This window comes from Pseudonaja textilis, chromosome 18, assembly GCF_049901715.1.
Source record: "Pseudonaja textilis isolate UNSWEBS1 chromosome 18, rPseTex1.2, whole genome shotgun sequence".
In the NCBI taxonomy this organism is placed as follows: Eukaryota; Metazoa; Chordata; class Lepidosauria; order Squamata; family Elapidae; genus Pseudonaja; species Pseudonaja textilis.
The window spans coordinates 1,506,878-1,522,073 of record NC_142007.1 but is presented as its reverse complement, the minus strand read 5'-3'; the positions used below and the strand labels follow the sequence as shown (position 1 = coordinate 1,522,073).

Genomic DNA, 15,196 nt, shown 5'->3' with positions numbered 1-15,196 from the left:
TATGAGTTGTCATTATTATTATTATTTTTCAAAAGGGTGGGTGGGTGGGTGGGAGAAAAAACCGCCAACCTTCAAGATCTCGTCAAGATTCGCCAACGGATCAATAAACCGTCATTGAGAAAGAAAGAAAAAGTTTCGCAAGGACGCGTGAGGCGATTCGAACTCGGGTTTTCAAGCCGGGAAATGTGGGGGGAATTTAGGATCTGGAGGGGTGAGAAAGGGGTTTTTTTGGGGAGGGGGCTCTTGACCCTAGTCCTCGACTTACAACGGTGCCCGTGCAAAGTGACGACCGGTCTTTTTTCACACTTATGACCGTTGCCTCATCCCCCGGGTGACTTTACATTCGGATGCTTAGCCGCTGGTTCGTGGTTACGACGGCGGCATAACTCCCCCGCAGACATTCCTCGCTTAGCGACGTAAATTCTGGGCTCGATGGTGGTCCGTGCGTTTTAAAGGTTCCCAAAATTTAAAAAGAAAAATACAGACAAAGCTAACGTTGAAAGGTTGAAAGCAACAGACAGGCCAGTCCTGGATGACCAACTGAGCCCTTGGTCACCTCAAACGCTCATTAAACGAACTGCCGTTAAGCAGGACGTACCTGTATCTTCCGTCCAGCATTCAGGCGAGCCAGAGACAGCCAGCAGAGGGCGCTAGACGCTCAAGGATTGGCATCCAGACCTCACGGGGGATTGCAAGGGAGGCGGGGCGAATAAGACCCCCTTATCCCCCCAGCTTTATAAAGAGGGGGATACTGGCTGGGAGGGAGGGAGGGAGATTGAGTTACACCCCCCCACACACACCTCGGAAGGACGGAAGTCAACTTTGAGCTGGTCAGGATCGAACTGCTGACAGTTTGGCAGAATTTCCCCCTAAACGTGAATCGATTTTGCTTCAAAGGTCTGCTGACCACGTCCAGATTAGCAGGAGGGGGGGGGCATCTGGAGGCCAGAGGTCAACCCTCACAGGGCTGCCAAGGGCTGGATTGGATGGCCTCTAGGGTCCCCTAGAGTCGAGCCACCCCGGCATTAGAACGGCCAGGTTTCAAAGAATGTTTCTTTTTCTGCTGGTTTAAGTTTCATTTTTAAAATTTAAAAGGATATTTTACCTTTTTTGTATCTTTTGATCTTTTCCAAGTTCTAATTCTCCTTTCCACAGATTCCCATAATCTCTCTCTCTCTCTCTCCTTCCTCCCTCTCTTTCTCCCTTCTTTCTCTGTCTCTCTCTTTCTTCCCTTCCCTGACTTTCTTTTTCTCTCTCTCCTTCCCCCTCTCTTTCTCCTTCTTTCTCTCTCTTTCTCTGTCTCCCTTTTTCTCTCTGTACCTCCCTCTCTCTTTCTCCATCTCTTCCCTTAGCTTTTTCATTCCCTCTCTCCCCTCCCTGACTCTCCTTTTCTCTCTCTCCTTCCCCTCTCTCTATCCCTCTTTTCTCTCCTCCTTTCTCTCTCTTTGTCCTTCTCTCTTTCTCTCTTTGTCCCCTCGGTCTCTCTTTTTCTCTCCTTCCCTCCCCTCCTCTTTCTCTCTTTCATTGTCTCTCCTCATCCCCCTTTTTCTCTTCTCTCCCCTACTCCTCCCTCTATTCCTCTCTTTTTCTCTCCCCCTCTCTTTCTCTCCTTCTTTTTCTGTCTCTTTCTCTCTCCCCCTCTCAGTCTCTTTTCCTTCCTCTCCCACTATCTCTTTCCCTCTGTTTCTCTCTCTCTCTCTTTCTCTCTCTAATTCATCTTTCAATTCTTTTTTTTTTAAAATAATCCATCAAATTCAGTTGTCAGTGCCGCATGTCTTAAAAGAGGCCAACATTGCAAAGGACTCTTAAAGCATCTAGGTCATATTGTTTAGATAATGCCTGTTTCATAATATAGAGTCTTCCCTCTCTCTATATAAAATATATAAATATATTTCCTCTCCTTGAAAGTCCCCAGTGATGGAGGAGGGAGGAAGGAAGGAAGGAGAGAAAGGAGGAAGGAGGAAGAAGAGTAGAATAACACAGTTGGAAGGGACCTTGAAGGTCATCTAGGCCAACCCCCCTGCCCAAGCAGGAGACCCTACCCCATTTCTGACAGAGAAAGCCAATTTGTATTTCAGACAACTTTTCCTTGCGGGGGGGGGGGAGCAATGGACTTTGGGGAGGTTTCATGGACCCCTCCCCTTAAGTAAACCCCTTTCCAGTCTCGGTTGGAAATTATACGGTCCGTGTTAAAAAAAAAAAAGAACAAACCACTCCATAAAACTTTATTGTGGAAGGATTTTAAGCCGAAATTACCTGGCTCAAGGTTGAATGGAGGGAAGGCGTGGCCAATAAGCCAAGTTTTGGTTGAGATTTCTTATCACTCTGAGTGGGGGTGGGGGGTGGGGGGGAGAAGGGGGCTTTTGTTTGTCTTCTTCTGAAGTGGGATCACCTCCCCTCCCAAGAGGGCCAACGTTCAGGGCTGTGTTGTGCAATGGGCAGATCCTTACACACACACACACACACACACACACACACACACACACCAGCCGTGAAGTTAGGGGGTCTGTCGTTTTGTAGTCGGTGGGGCTTTTTTTTAAAAAAGGTTTTTAATTTTATTGGGCCGCTGACCGCCCAGAGTTATTTGACATGTGAGGGGGCAGTAAATAAATTCAATAAATAAATTATTGGATGGAGAGATGGACGGACAGACAGAGAGACGGAGTGATAGGTAGGTAGGTAGGGATAAATAGATACATAGAAAGATAGATGATAGATAGAGAGAGAGATTTAGATATAAATAGATATAGAGATAGATAGAGATAGAGATATTGATATAGATAGATATTGATATTTAGATATATAGATATTGATATAGAAACATAGATATTTAGATAGATATAGATATTGATATAGATATTAATATAGAGATATAGATAGATAGATAGATAGATAGATAGATAGATAGATAGATAGATAGATAGATATAGATGACAGATAGATATAGATATTGATATAGAGAGATAAAGAGATAGATAGATGGATAGATAGATAGATACAGATGACAGATAGATATTGATATTAATATATATATAGAGAGAGAGAAAGAGAGAGACAGAGAGGGACAGAGAGAGAGATTTAAATAGAGAGATAGAGATATAGAGATAGAGATACAGATATTTAAATTAGAGATAGATGGAGATATAGATATTGATAGAGAGATAGAGATAAAGATAGATGACAGATAGATAGAGATAGATAGATAGATAGATAGATAGATAGATAGATAGATAGATAGATAGATAGATAGATAGATATTGATAGATAGAAAGATATAGCTAGTGGTCAGATAGAGAATAGATACTGTAGATAGAGATGATTGATAGACATGATAGATATAGACAGATGATAGACAAATACTATAGATTGATTGATAGATAGATGAGAGAGAGGTGTTTAAAAGATGATAGTTGATAGATGATGACTGGAGAGAGAGGGAGGGAAGGAGAGAGAGAGAGAAACGAGGCGAGGGGATCTTTTCCCAGGCAACAGGATCTGGAACGAGAAGTGCGGGATCTCTTTCACACACACACACACACGCACACACACCCGGGGGGGGTGTTCAAAGGATCTCCCAAATCCAAGCGAACAGCTGGCGGAGAAGGCCCGCCTGGCTGGATCCCCCCCAGCCCCGCCGTAGATCTGTGCCAGGGGGGGGAGGAAGGGAAGGGAGCCGCGGAGAGAGACGATTCTCCACCCCCTTTTCAGCACCTTCGAGAGCGGCGGCTCCCGCTTCTCCGGCGATAGACTGCGCCCGCCCGCGGAGGCTCCACCGCGCCCCCAACCCTCCCCACCCCCCCGCTTCTCCAGCCGGGCGAGGGGATGGGGAGGAGGGAGGGCGGTCGGAGAGGCTTGGCCGCCCCCTCCCCGCCTCTAGCGCCAGTCTCCACCCCGCGCTCGGCGGCGGAGGCAGCATCCGCGGCGCCCGGCCGAGCTCGGCAGAGAAACCCCCCCCCCCCCGATCCCCGGACAGCAGCCGCAAGCAGCAGCCCCTTCCCTCTACCCCCCTCCCGCCCCCCTTCCCCGGACCCCCTTCCCCTCCCTCTCTCTCTCTCTCTCCCCTCCCACCCGCCGGAGCTCCATGGCCGCCTAGAAGCCGCCGAGAAGCCGCCTCGCTATGGGGCCGCCCCGACGCCCCCAGCCCCGACCCCTCCCGCCAACCCCTCGCCCGGCCCGGGGCGCTCCGGCTCCTCCTGCTCCTCCTGCTCCCGCGCTCGGCCGCCTCGGTGGAAGGTAAGCCCGGGGGAAAGGATGCTCGAGAAGCCCCCTCCTCCTCCGCCTCGGAGACCCCCGCGGTGGGTGGGGAAGGGCCGCGATGGCCGCCGCGGTGGGCAACGGGTGGAAGGACCCCATCGCCCCCTCCCCAACACAACACACACACACACGCACACGCCAAGGGGGGTTGGGGAAAGGGGGCGCCCGCGGGCGCTTGCTTGCAAACCCCTCGGGGCGGCGCGTCGGGAGAGGCGTGGGAGGCGGAGGCGGCTTCCCAGTCTGCCCAGTCAGCCCGGTTGGTGCCGTTGATCCGCCCCACCGAGAAGAATGGGGGAGGGGAGGGGCGGGGGGTGAGGGTCTCCTCCTTGGAAAGATGCTCCGGCTGACCGGCGGAGGATGCACATGGTTGGGGAGGGGGAAGGGGGATGCTTGCTTGCAAAACGCTGGGCGCCTCTCCTGCGCTCCCTCCCCCTTGCGGGAAAAGACCCCTTGGCCTTTTTGGGGGTGGGGCACACCCCGTCTTTCCTTCCCTCCTTGCTGCGCCCCCTGTTCCCCCCCCCCACCTCTCTGGCTTCCCCCCTGCATGGAGGAAAAAGCGGCGGCGGGGGTGGGGGGGCTCTGCAGTGTTTTACATATCCAGGGTGGGTTTGGGAGGCAAGAGAGGAAGAAAGAAGGAAAAAGAAGAAGAGGAAGAATTGGGGATGTAGGGGGTTGGTGGAACTGGGGTGTGTGTGGGGGTGATGCCCTGTGGGGCTTGAAAAGGGCTGGGTGGGCGCTTTTCATCTTCCATGCCCCCACCCACCCAAAAATGACAGCTGTCCAAAAATATTCTTTTTTTGACGGGTCGCATTTCCCCCCCCCACATGGGATTAAACGAGCCCTCGCCGTCTTTAAGAGGGACGCGGGGGGAAAAAAAAGAAAAAAGAAAAACACAACCCAGTGTGTTATGGCGCCATTGTGCACCTGAAGGATGTCATGGCAGGGACCTGGCATCCCAAGTGTTGTCGTCATTGTGGCTTTTGCAAGGGCCGGATCTGAACCAGCAAAATTTGGACGATTTGGCGGCCCCTGCAAAAAACACACACACACACACACAAAAACTGATCCACTGGGCCTTTCATTCTGGCATTTCAGGCCACCCTAATTTGAATTAATTAATATATATATATATATTTATTAATGGGCCACAAAATTAACCTGCCAAGCCTTTCATTCTGGAGACCTGGAGTTTCAGGCCACCCTAATTTAAATTAATTTATTTTTTAATATATATATATATATATTTTAATGGGCCACAAAACTAACCCACCAAGCCTTTAATTCTGGAGACCTGGAGTTTCAGGCCGCCCTAATTTGAATTAATTTATTTTTTAATATTTTAATGGGCCACAAAACTAATTCAGTGGGCCTTTAATTCTGGAGACCTGGAGTTTCAGGCCACCCTAATTTGAATTAATTAATTTTATATATATATATATATTTAATGGGCCACAAAACTGACCCACTGGGCCTTTAATCCTAGAGATCTGGCGTTTCAGGCCACCCTAATTTGATTTTTTTTTTAATATATTTATATTTTAATAATTATGGTGAGGAAAAGGCACTAGAATTCCTCTCAGGCTGCCATCTTTCTCCAAAATTCCTCTGAGAGAATTCCCTTCCCGTGGGAATATGCCTGCCTTTTTCTCTTTTGTACACCTTTAAGGGACATTTTGGGTGGGGGATAGGAAAAATTTGCAAAAAGGTGGCATTTTTTTTTTTTGACGCTTCTTGGCGTGGGAACCCCCAAATCTCCTTAAGCTAAAATCGAGTTTTGGGGGTGTCTCGGATTGTCATGGTTGTGAGAAAAACCCTATTTTGAGTAGTTGGGAATCCCCGTCCGTTGGAATTTGCTGGAATTGGGGTATTTCAATGTGCGCTGCGTGAATTCAAAATTAAATTTAATGTGTTGTGGGGCTTGAAAACATCCAAGTATCTGTTTCGAATCACCGCCCACCTAGCTGGTTTTTTTTTTTAATGTCTTGAGATTTTTCCGGGTTCGCCTTCCTGCAAAGAACACCCCCCCACCCCAAAACCCCAAATTTGCAGAGTCGCTTCTGGAACGTTCCATGAGCTTTGAGTGGGGCCTGGGTGGAAGATTTCGATGGATACAAAATTAATTTCCTCCCCGTTTTTGTTTTTTGTTTTGTTTTGGTTCCTCTTTTGGGGCAGTGGGCTAGGCGAGGGGGTTGTGTCGCCAATTCGAAGCGGATTTGGGGGTGCAGAGAGCCAAAGCGAGAGGTTTTCAAAATGGCGGAGAAGGATGTTGGTTGGAAAGAGTAAGGGGTGTGTGTAATTGTGTAGACTCTCTATTTATTTATTTGTTTATTCATTCATTCATTCATTCATTCACCCTCTCTCTCTCTCTCTCTCTCTCTCTCTCTCTCTCTCTCTCTCATCTCTCTCTCTTTATATCTAAACTATATTTATCTATAAAGAAACTTAAAACCAAGGTCCACCTGCAATCCCGATCTTAAAAAAGGGAAGGAGAAAAAAAAACAAAAAACCAACAAAATTTAAAAATAAAATAAGCCGACGGCAGCCTTTGTTTGCAAACAAACCAAAAATACCACCCAGACGTTGGTTTCTTTCTTTCGGAGAATCTCAAAAGAGGTTGAGTAAAAACAGGCTGTTTCTGTGGCTGGACAAATGTGAGATTTTTAGGGATTCGAAATTTTCCCCCTGGATGTGCCCAAATAAAACAGAGGGGTGTGAAAAAAATGGCCAGTTTATAATATTAATAATTAAAAGTCTGGCGACGGAGCAGAGGAGAATCCAATTTACAGGTAGTCCTTGACCACAATGCAGCCCCCCAAAATTTATGTTGCTAAGGGAGACATGTGTTAAGCGAGTTTAGCCCTGTTTTACAACGTTTCTTGCCACATTCACAAAGGGAATCCCTGCAGTTCTTGAATTAGTCACACGGTCATTAAGCGAATCCGGCCTCCCAGTGGACGTTGCTCGTCCGAAGGTCGTAAAAGGTGTAACCCCGGGGACTCTACCACCATCATAAATATGAGTCCCTTGCCAAAAGTGGTCGAATTTGGATCACATGACCCTGGGGATGCTTCAACGGTCGTAACTGTGAGATGACGGTCCTAAGATACATTTTTCGGGGGAGGGCGTTGTAACTTGGAACGGTCATTAAATGAACTACCCCTGTACAGCAGTGGTGGTATTCTAACGGTTCATCCCGGTTCAGCCGACCTGGTAGTAAAACAATTTTGAATCCCGCCACTGCTGTACAATCTATAACCGTGAAGGTGAACCTGTGGCGTGCAGGGTCATTTGTGGGGGCACATGAGCCGCCCTGGCTGATTTTTCAGCCTGTTTGAGGCCTTTTTCACCCTCCCGGATGCTCAAGAAAAGCCTCTGCAGCCTCGGGAGGCCGAAAAACGGGCCTTGTGGAAATAGCGGAAGTGACAAAACGGGCCTGTTTTTCGCCCTCCCGAGGCTGCAGAGGCTTCCCTCGAGCAGCTGGGATGGCAAAACAGGCCGAAAATCAGCTGGGAGGTGCACGCGCAGTGCAATTAAAGGAGGGTTGTGTGTGTATATGCAGGCGGTCGGGGCACATTGCATTGTGGGTGTCGGCATGCGCCCACGCTTTTGGCACCCCACGACAAAAAGATTCACCATCACTGGTCTATAAGAACGTCCAATCTGACGTTTGTGATGGATTATGGATTTTAGAAGTCTTATCTTCAGCAAATTTCTCCCTCGTCCGTTCTGGTGGAAGAAAACTCAAGGAACTACGAGAATCTGTATTTTAGGGCTGGTTAAAGATCGGTCTCACCACCAAATTCCTTTTATCGGCTCTAGGAAAGTTTTTCTTTTTTTTTTTTTTGAGCGGGGGTGGGTGGGAGCAGATAAATTTGGAGCCACGGAGTCCAAGAAAAAAGAGTACCTCGGAGGCAGGTTCGCCTCCCCACCCAAAATATTTCAAAACACATTAGCAGGAAGGAAGAAAAAAAAAAAGTATATTTATCTGCCAAAAGACAGGGAAAGAAAGAAAAGTCATCCAAGCCACGGGGGGACAACGATGATTTTTCTCCCCTGAATATTTGCCAGCGCTTCCATTTCAGCTTGCTGGAGACCCCATTAGTAATTGAATTTTTTTTATTTTAAAAAAAAGGAAATAATTAAATTCATATTCCAAGAGATCGTGATCAAGTTACGAAGGATGCTTCAGCGAACGCAATACAAAATATTCTCCCCCCCTCCACCCTCATTTCTAAGACCACACTTGGAATACGGCATCTAGTTTTGGTTGCCATGATGTAAAAAAGATTTTGAGACTTTGGAAAGAGCGCAGAGAAGAGCATTTAAGAGAACTAAAACATACAAGGAACCAGTGCAGGAATTAAGGAGGAATTTCCTGACAGGGAGGACAATCAACCAGTGGAACTCCTTGCCACCAGAAGTTGTGGGTTGCTCCATCGCGGGAGGTTTTTAAGAAGAGACCGGACAGCGATTTGTCTGGAATGGGATGGGGTTTCCTGCCTGAGTGGTGGGGCTGGACTAGAAGACCTTCAAGGCCCCTCCCAACTCTTGTCATTCTGTACGAAAGCGTCTCCTGCTTGAAAAGGGGGTTGGACTAGAAGACCTCCAAGGTCCCTCCCATCTCTGTCCTTCTAATAATTCAGCCTCTTGCCATTGACCGATGGGGATTCAAGAGAGTCTTCCATTGTTTCGGCGACTGCATCCAAGGCGCCTGTCGCTAGAGTGGACAAACCCGCGGCGGTCGTTAAGTCGCGGACTGACTAACCGGGGTTCGGCTCTGGAGAGTCCCAGCTGGATTTGGCGCACCATGAAGCGGTGAAGAAGTTCGTTGGACCGATCAAGAGAAGTCCAGCGGGAATCCAGAGAGGCAGGCAGTTAGTTCAACAGGTCGAGCTGCTACACCTGGCTGCCCGGGCGATTTTACTTTTCTCCTCCTCCCCCGCCAATGCCAAATCGGCAGGGAAGGAGCGCATCACATCCCGGCTCCCTTCGGCGAGCCGCTCCTTGTGCAAAAGATGCCAGAAGAGGTCGAGTATTTTGTGCAATGACCTGGAATCGAGCCGTCCTGATTTGTGGATTTATTTATTAAAAAGATCTCTCTCTCTACCCATTTGAACCCCCGCACTCGCTTCCGGCAAGGTGGGGGAACCTTTGCAAGCGGAGACAGCAGAAATTTAGCCTCCTGGAATGGGCGTCCGGTGACGTACCTGCCAAAATCATCTATTTAAGATTATTTTTCATTAAAACGAGAAAAAGAACAAAACAGACGAGAGAAAATGTAGGACAAATGTGGATTTTCAAAAGCATCTTCCCAATTGGAAAGTACGTGAGCTCTTTCCGTCCATACAGGCTGTCCTCGGTTTATTTATTTTATAATTCATTTATTTATTTTTAATATAATCATTCCATCTTCAACCCTCGATTTATATAACTGTTCATTTAGTGGCCGAAGTTATCGCCTCTCAATCAGGAGGCTGTGAGTCCGATTCTAGGAAGAGGGCATTTCTTTCTTTCTTTCTTTCTTTCTTTCTTTCTTTCTTTCTTTCTTTCTTTCTTTCTTTCTTTCTTTCTTTCTTTCTTTCTTTTTCTTTCTTCCTTCCTTCCTTCCCTTCCTTCCTTCCTTCCTTCCTTCCTTCCTTCCTTCCTTCCTTCCTTCCTTCCTTCCTTCCTTCCTCTCTCTCTCTTTCTCTCTCTCTCTCTCTCTCTCTCTCTCTCTCTCAGCACAATGAGAATATATCTGCTGGGGTGAAAAAAAACTCCGCCCTGGTAACAGGAAAGGCATCTAGCCAGGAAAACACTCCGCTCCATTCAGTTGCCCAGACGCCGCCCCAATGCAAGGGATCATGGCAATGGTGGCTAACCTTTTAGGGCTCCTGTGCCAAAAATTGTGTGCGGGCCAAACGTCGGCCAAAGCTCACTTCGCACACATCTCACTTAACAACATCAGGGCACAATTTTGGTCGTACGTTGAAAGCCTTTTAAGAGCTTTAAAAATAAAAATTGGTCGCTGAGCGAAATGTCCTTTGCACTTCAGAAATTTGCAAAGGTGAACTGGAATTTTATTTTTTTTAGCTGAAGAGCGAAGGGGGAAAGGACAGGACTAACCAGGTTTGTTGTTGCTGTTTTGTTTTTTTGGGTTTTTTTTTTTTGCCTGCAGAGACATTGATGGATTCCACCACAGCGACGGCCGAGCTCGGCTGGACGGTGCACCCGGTTTCAGGGGTGAGTTTTGGGGTTTTGGGGGAAGGTTGGGTTTTAAAGCCAGCAAACGCTTAACGGGGGCGGGGGGGGCGTTGCTTGGTCTGGCTTTGGGGGATATTTGGGGCCCAGGCTTCGTAAAACAAAGGTTCGGTTTTTGGAGAAAGCAAAATTACAAAGATGTTCAACAATCCATTCGAGTGGGAAATTCTTTTTCTCCTTCCTTCCTTCCTTCCTTCCTTCCTTCCTTCCTTCCTTCCTTCCTTCCTTCCTTCCTTCCTTCCTTCCCTTTCTCTCTTCCTTCTCTCTTTCCCTCTTTTCCCTTTCCTCGCTCCTTTCCTGCCTTCCTCCTCGCTCCTTCCCTCCCTTCCTCCCTTCTCCCCTCTCTCCTTCCCTTCTTCCTTCCATCCTCCCTCTCTCCTTCCTTCCCTCCTTCCTTCCCTGTCCTTCCTTCCTTCCTTTCCTTTCTTCCTCTCCTCCCTCCTTCCCTCTCTCTTTCCCTCCTTCTTCCTTCTCTCCTTCCCTTCTTCCTTCTTTCCTCTCTGCTTCCTTCCTTCCCTGTCCTTCCTTTCCTTTCTTCTTCTCCCTCCCTCCCTCCTTCCCTCTCTTTCCCTCCTTCTTCCTTCTCTCCTTCCCTTCTTCCTTCTTTCCTCTCTCCCTCCTTCCTTCCCTGTCCTTCCTTTCCTTTCTTTTTCTCCTCCTTCCCTCCTTCCCTCTCTTTCCCTCCTTCTTCCTTCTCTCTTTCCCTTCTTCCTTCCTTCTTTCCTCTCTCCCTCCTTCCTTCCCTGTCCTTCCTTCCTTCCTTTCCTCCTCTCCTCCCTCCCTCCTTCCCTCTCTCTTTCCCTCCTTCTTCCTTCTCTCCTTCCTTCTTTCCTCTCTCCCTCCTTCCTTCCCTGTCCTTCCTTCCTTCCTTCCTTCCTTCCTTTCCTCCTCTCCTCCCTCCCTCCTTCCCTCTCTCTTTCCCTCCTTCTTCCTTCTCCCTTCCCTTCTTCCTTCCTTCTTTCCTCTCTCCCTCCTTTCTTTCCTTCCTTCCCTCCCTCTTCAACCTCAGCTCTCAGCACACCTGGGCAGCGCCATCAAGCAGCAGGCAACCGCCAGACGGAGCAGAAAAACAGCATAAAATCCGAGTAATTTTGTGTGCCTTAAACAACTCGCTCTCTCTCCTCCACCCACCCCAAATCAATTGCAAAGCCCCCTCCCCAAAAACATACAAGGGGGGGGCGAAGGGGGGGGAGTAGGAAAAAAAAAACAGCCATCACTATTTCGGCTGCTGGGTTTCTCTCTCTCTCTCTTTTTTTTAATTGCATCACGAAAAAACCCACCAACCTCTTGGCAATTTTCTCTCGGAACGCCATAAACTCCTGGAATAATTCCGATATGGCTGACAGCGCTAATGAATGCAATTAGTTGATTAATTAACTTCGCAGCAGATTTCAAAAAGAGAGAGAGAGAAAAAAAACAACGGCGCTTGGTGGAAAGGGTATGTGGGTGGGTGGGTGTCCCTGCCAGGGAAGGGTGCAGGGGGAAATCTAGCTGAGAAGGAATCTCTTTTATTTATTTATTTTATTTTTTTTTTAAATTCCCTTAAGACGGTTTGGAGATATTAACGCCGAAAACACGTTGGGTGTAAAATTAGGACAAGTTCTGTGTGCTCTCCAGGCGGCTGCTGAGGCTGGCTTGAAGCTGAAGGATCGTTAATTGCTGGTTTTTATTTTTATTTTTTTACAAAAAGAAGGATTTTTCCACCTCTTTCTTTGTTCCCACCTGATGATCAGGGAATCCCTTCCCAGCCGTGGAATTCCTGAGAATAAAATAGCCTGGGATGGATGCCCCCGTTTTGAATGCGAGGCGAGGGCACAGCGCGGATCAAAATATCAAAATAGACACACATAAACACACACGTGCGCACACACACACCCTCCGGTGGTTTTAAAATGATGGCGATAGGAACGGCAAATTGAATCACGGAATGACAGAGCCGGGAGGGACCCTGGAGGTCTTCTAGTCCAACCCCCCCACCCTGCTCAAGCAGGAGACCCTATACGATTCCAGGCAAATGGTTGTCCAACCTCTTGTTAAAAACCTCCAGCGTTGGAGCATTCGCAATTTCTAGTGGCAAGGAGTTCCACTGGTTTAATTGTCCTCACGGGAAGTTTCTCCTTAAATTCCCAGAGTGCTTCTCTCCTGGGTTAGTTTCCCTCCATTGCTTCTTGTCCTGCCTTTCAGGGGCTTTGGAGAATAATTGGACCCAGTTCTTCTTTGGGGCAGCCTCCCTCTCTCTCTCTCTCTCAAGTTTCCAACATGCCCCCCCACCATTCAAATCACAAGTGTGTAGCTGCATCTTTGAGTTTAAAGATGGATTTATTAGGAGTGACCCAGTTGGCGTTGCCTGGTTGCAGCCGACTCTGAGACCCATCATTCATTTCCCCATTGACCCTGGTCTTCCCCCGACCCCCTGGATGTATATTCTCCAATGGGACACCTCCATAGCCAAGAGCCATCCATCACGCTCTCCGGTAATAATTTTGCGTGCCAACAGCTTCGGCTGCCTAGCAATTATCTGGAGCATTTAAGGAATGCACTGCTTTCTCCCCACTCCCTTTCTGCTGGCCACTAAAAAGACCAAAGGAGTATTTATTTATTTTTAAAGTTTGGCACTCTCTCTCCTCTGCAGTGGGAGGAAGTGAGCGGCTACGACGAGAACATGAACACCATCCGGACGTACCAAGTTTGCAACGTCTTCGAATCCAGCCAGAACAACTGGCTACGGACCAAATACATCCGCCGGCGGGGTGCCCATCGGATTCACGTGGAGATGAAGTTCTCCGTCCGTGATTGCAGCAGCATCCCCAACGTGCCGGGGTCTTGTAAGGAAACCTTCAACCTTTACTACTACGAGTCGGAGTTTGACGGCGCCACCAAGAGCTTCCCCAGCTGGATGGAGAACCCTTGGGCCAAGGTGGACACCATCGCGGCCGACGAGAGCTTCTCCCAGGTCGACCTGGGTGGGCGGGTGATGAAGATCAACACCGAAATCCGGAGTTTCGGGCCCGTCTCCAAAAATGGATTTTATTTGGCCTTCCAAGATTACGGGGGTTGCATGTCTCTGATTGCCGTCCGCGTCTTTTACCGCAAGTGCCTACGCGTCATCCAGAACGGCGCCATCTTCCAAGAGACGCTGTCGGGCGCGGAGAGCACCTCTCTGGTGGCGGCCAGGGGCACGTGTATCCCCAACGCCGAGGAGGTGGATGTGCCCATCAAACTGTACTGCAACGGTGACGGCGAGTGGCTGGTGCCCATCGGGCGCTGTATGTGCAAGTCCGGTTACGAGTCGGTGGAGAACGGCACCGTCTGCAGGGGTGAGTGAGGGTTGGCGGTGGGAGGGTTGGTGACTTGGGGAGGGCCGGGGATGTATAGGTAGGATGGATGGATGGATGGATGGATGGATGGATGGGTGATGGGTAAATAAGTATAGGTAGATAGATGATGGGTAGATAGATAAATGATAGGTAGATTAGTAAATAGATAGGTAGATGGCTGATAGACAGCTGAATAGATCGATAAATAGATGGATAGATAGATGGATGGTAGGTAGATGAATTATAGATGGCTGAATAGATAGATAGATATAGATAATAATGAATAGATGGATGGATGGATAGAAAGATGGATAGTTGAAAGGTAGATAAGTAGATAGGTAGATGGCTGATAGACAGCTGAATAGATCGATAAATAGATGGATGGATAGATAGATGGATGGTAGGTAGATGAATTATAGATGGCTGAATAGATAGATAGATATAGATAATAATGAATAGATGGATGGATGGATAGAAAGATGGATAGTTGAAAGGTAGATCAGTAGATAGTTAGATGGATGATAGATAGATATAGATAAATGATATAGATTGATGGATTGATAGGTAGATGAAGAGCAAGAGAGAGAGAGAGAGAGAGACTTGGCCAAAATCACTTGAGTCCCTAGATAGAGCTCAACCGGGATCTTCCCAATCCCGTTTGCAAGACCCTGGCCACTACACCACACTGCCCCTCTCTTCCCTCCATCGGAAGGAGGAGCCGTCAAGAGTCCAGCCCCAAGAATTTATACGCACAACCCTGGGCTTACACATCCCGGGGCGGGGAGGAGGAGGAGGCAGTTCTCTGGGCGTTTGTGTGTGTGTGCGCGCGTCCGCGTTGTGTGGTGTGCAGGGTGCCGTCCCCCCTCCCTCATCCCTCTGCCAACCCCCCACTTTCCAGGCATCTGGAGGCGCTTTGGGGGCCCAGCCGAGCGAAATCCAGCGCCTTTAATTAAAGACAATTACTGCTTTCAAACGCCTCTCTTTGGCTCAGCAGCCTTGTTTGCAAACAGACAGCTGTGGGGGCTTTTGTGTCCTTGGCGCAATGGGCACCCCCCCCCCCCCCTCCCTCCCCTCCCTCCGCCTGCCAAGCGGCTTCTGTTCCTGGCACCCTCCTTCAAGCAGCCAGCATGGGTGCAAAGCCTGCAACCCGGAAGGCGGCGGGGTGGCAGGATCGGGCAGTGGCAAGAGGTGCAGTGTGGCCTGCCAGATTTTGCAAAAGAAGGACTTTGGTTTATTTGCCCGCTTGGTTTGGCACGAGGGGTGAGAGGGGGTCCCAGCACCCCCTTTTTCTGCAGGACCACCCAGGGAAGACCAGCCCCAGCAGCCGAGAGGAGGAGGAAAGCCAAGATGGGCACCTTAAAATGCGTAGCGCACAGAGAGAGAGA

At 48.7% G+C, this 15,196-nt stretch overlaps 1 protein-coding gene across 5 annotated transcripts in view; it reads left to right on the top strand.

Moving 5' to 3' along the window:
• The first annotated feature begins 4,138 nt into the window (after nucleotides 1–4,138).
• Nucleotides 4,139–15,196, top strand: part of EPHB2 (EPH receptor B2) — a 33,262-nt gene continuing 22,204 nt past the window's right edge. For 4 of the 5 annotated variants that reach the window (XM_087915110.1, XM_087915109.1, XM_087915108.1 and 1 more), the window contains exons 1-3: nucleotides 4,139–4,233; nucleotides 10,412–10,476; nucleotides 13,127–13,811. In XM_087915110.1, the coding sequence (XP_087771236.1) occupies nucleotides 10,420–10,476; nucleotides 13,127–13,811 (742 nt within the window). In that variant the 5' untranslated portion in view covers nucleotides 4,139–4,233; nucleotides 10,412–10,419. The remainder of the gene's footprint in view (nucleotides 4,234–10,411; nucleotides 10,477–13,126; nucleotides 13,812–15,196) is intronic. The other variant, XM_087915106.1, reaches the window with a different exon arrangement.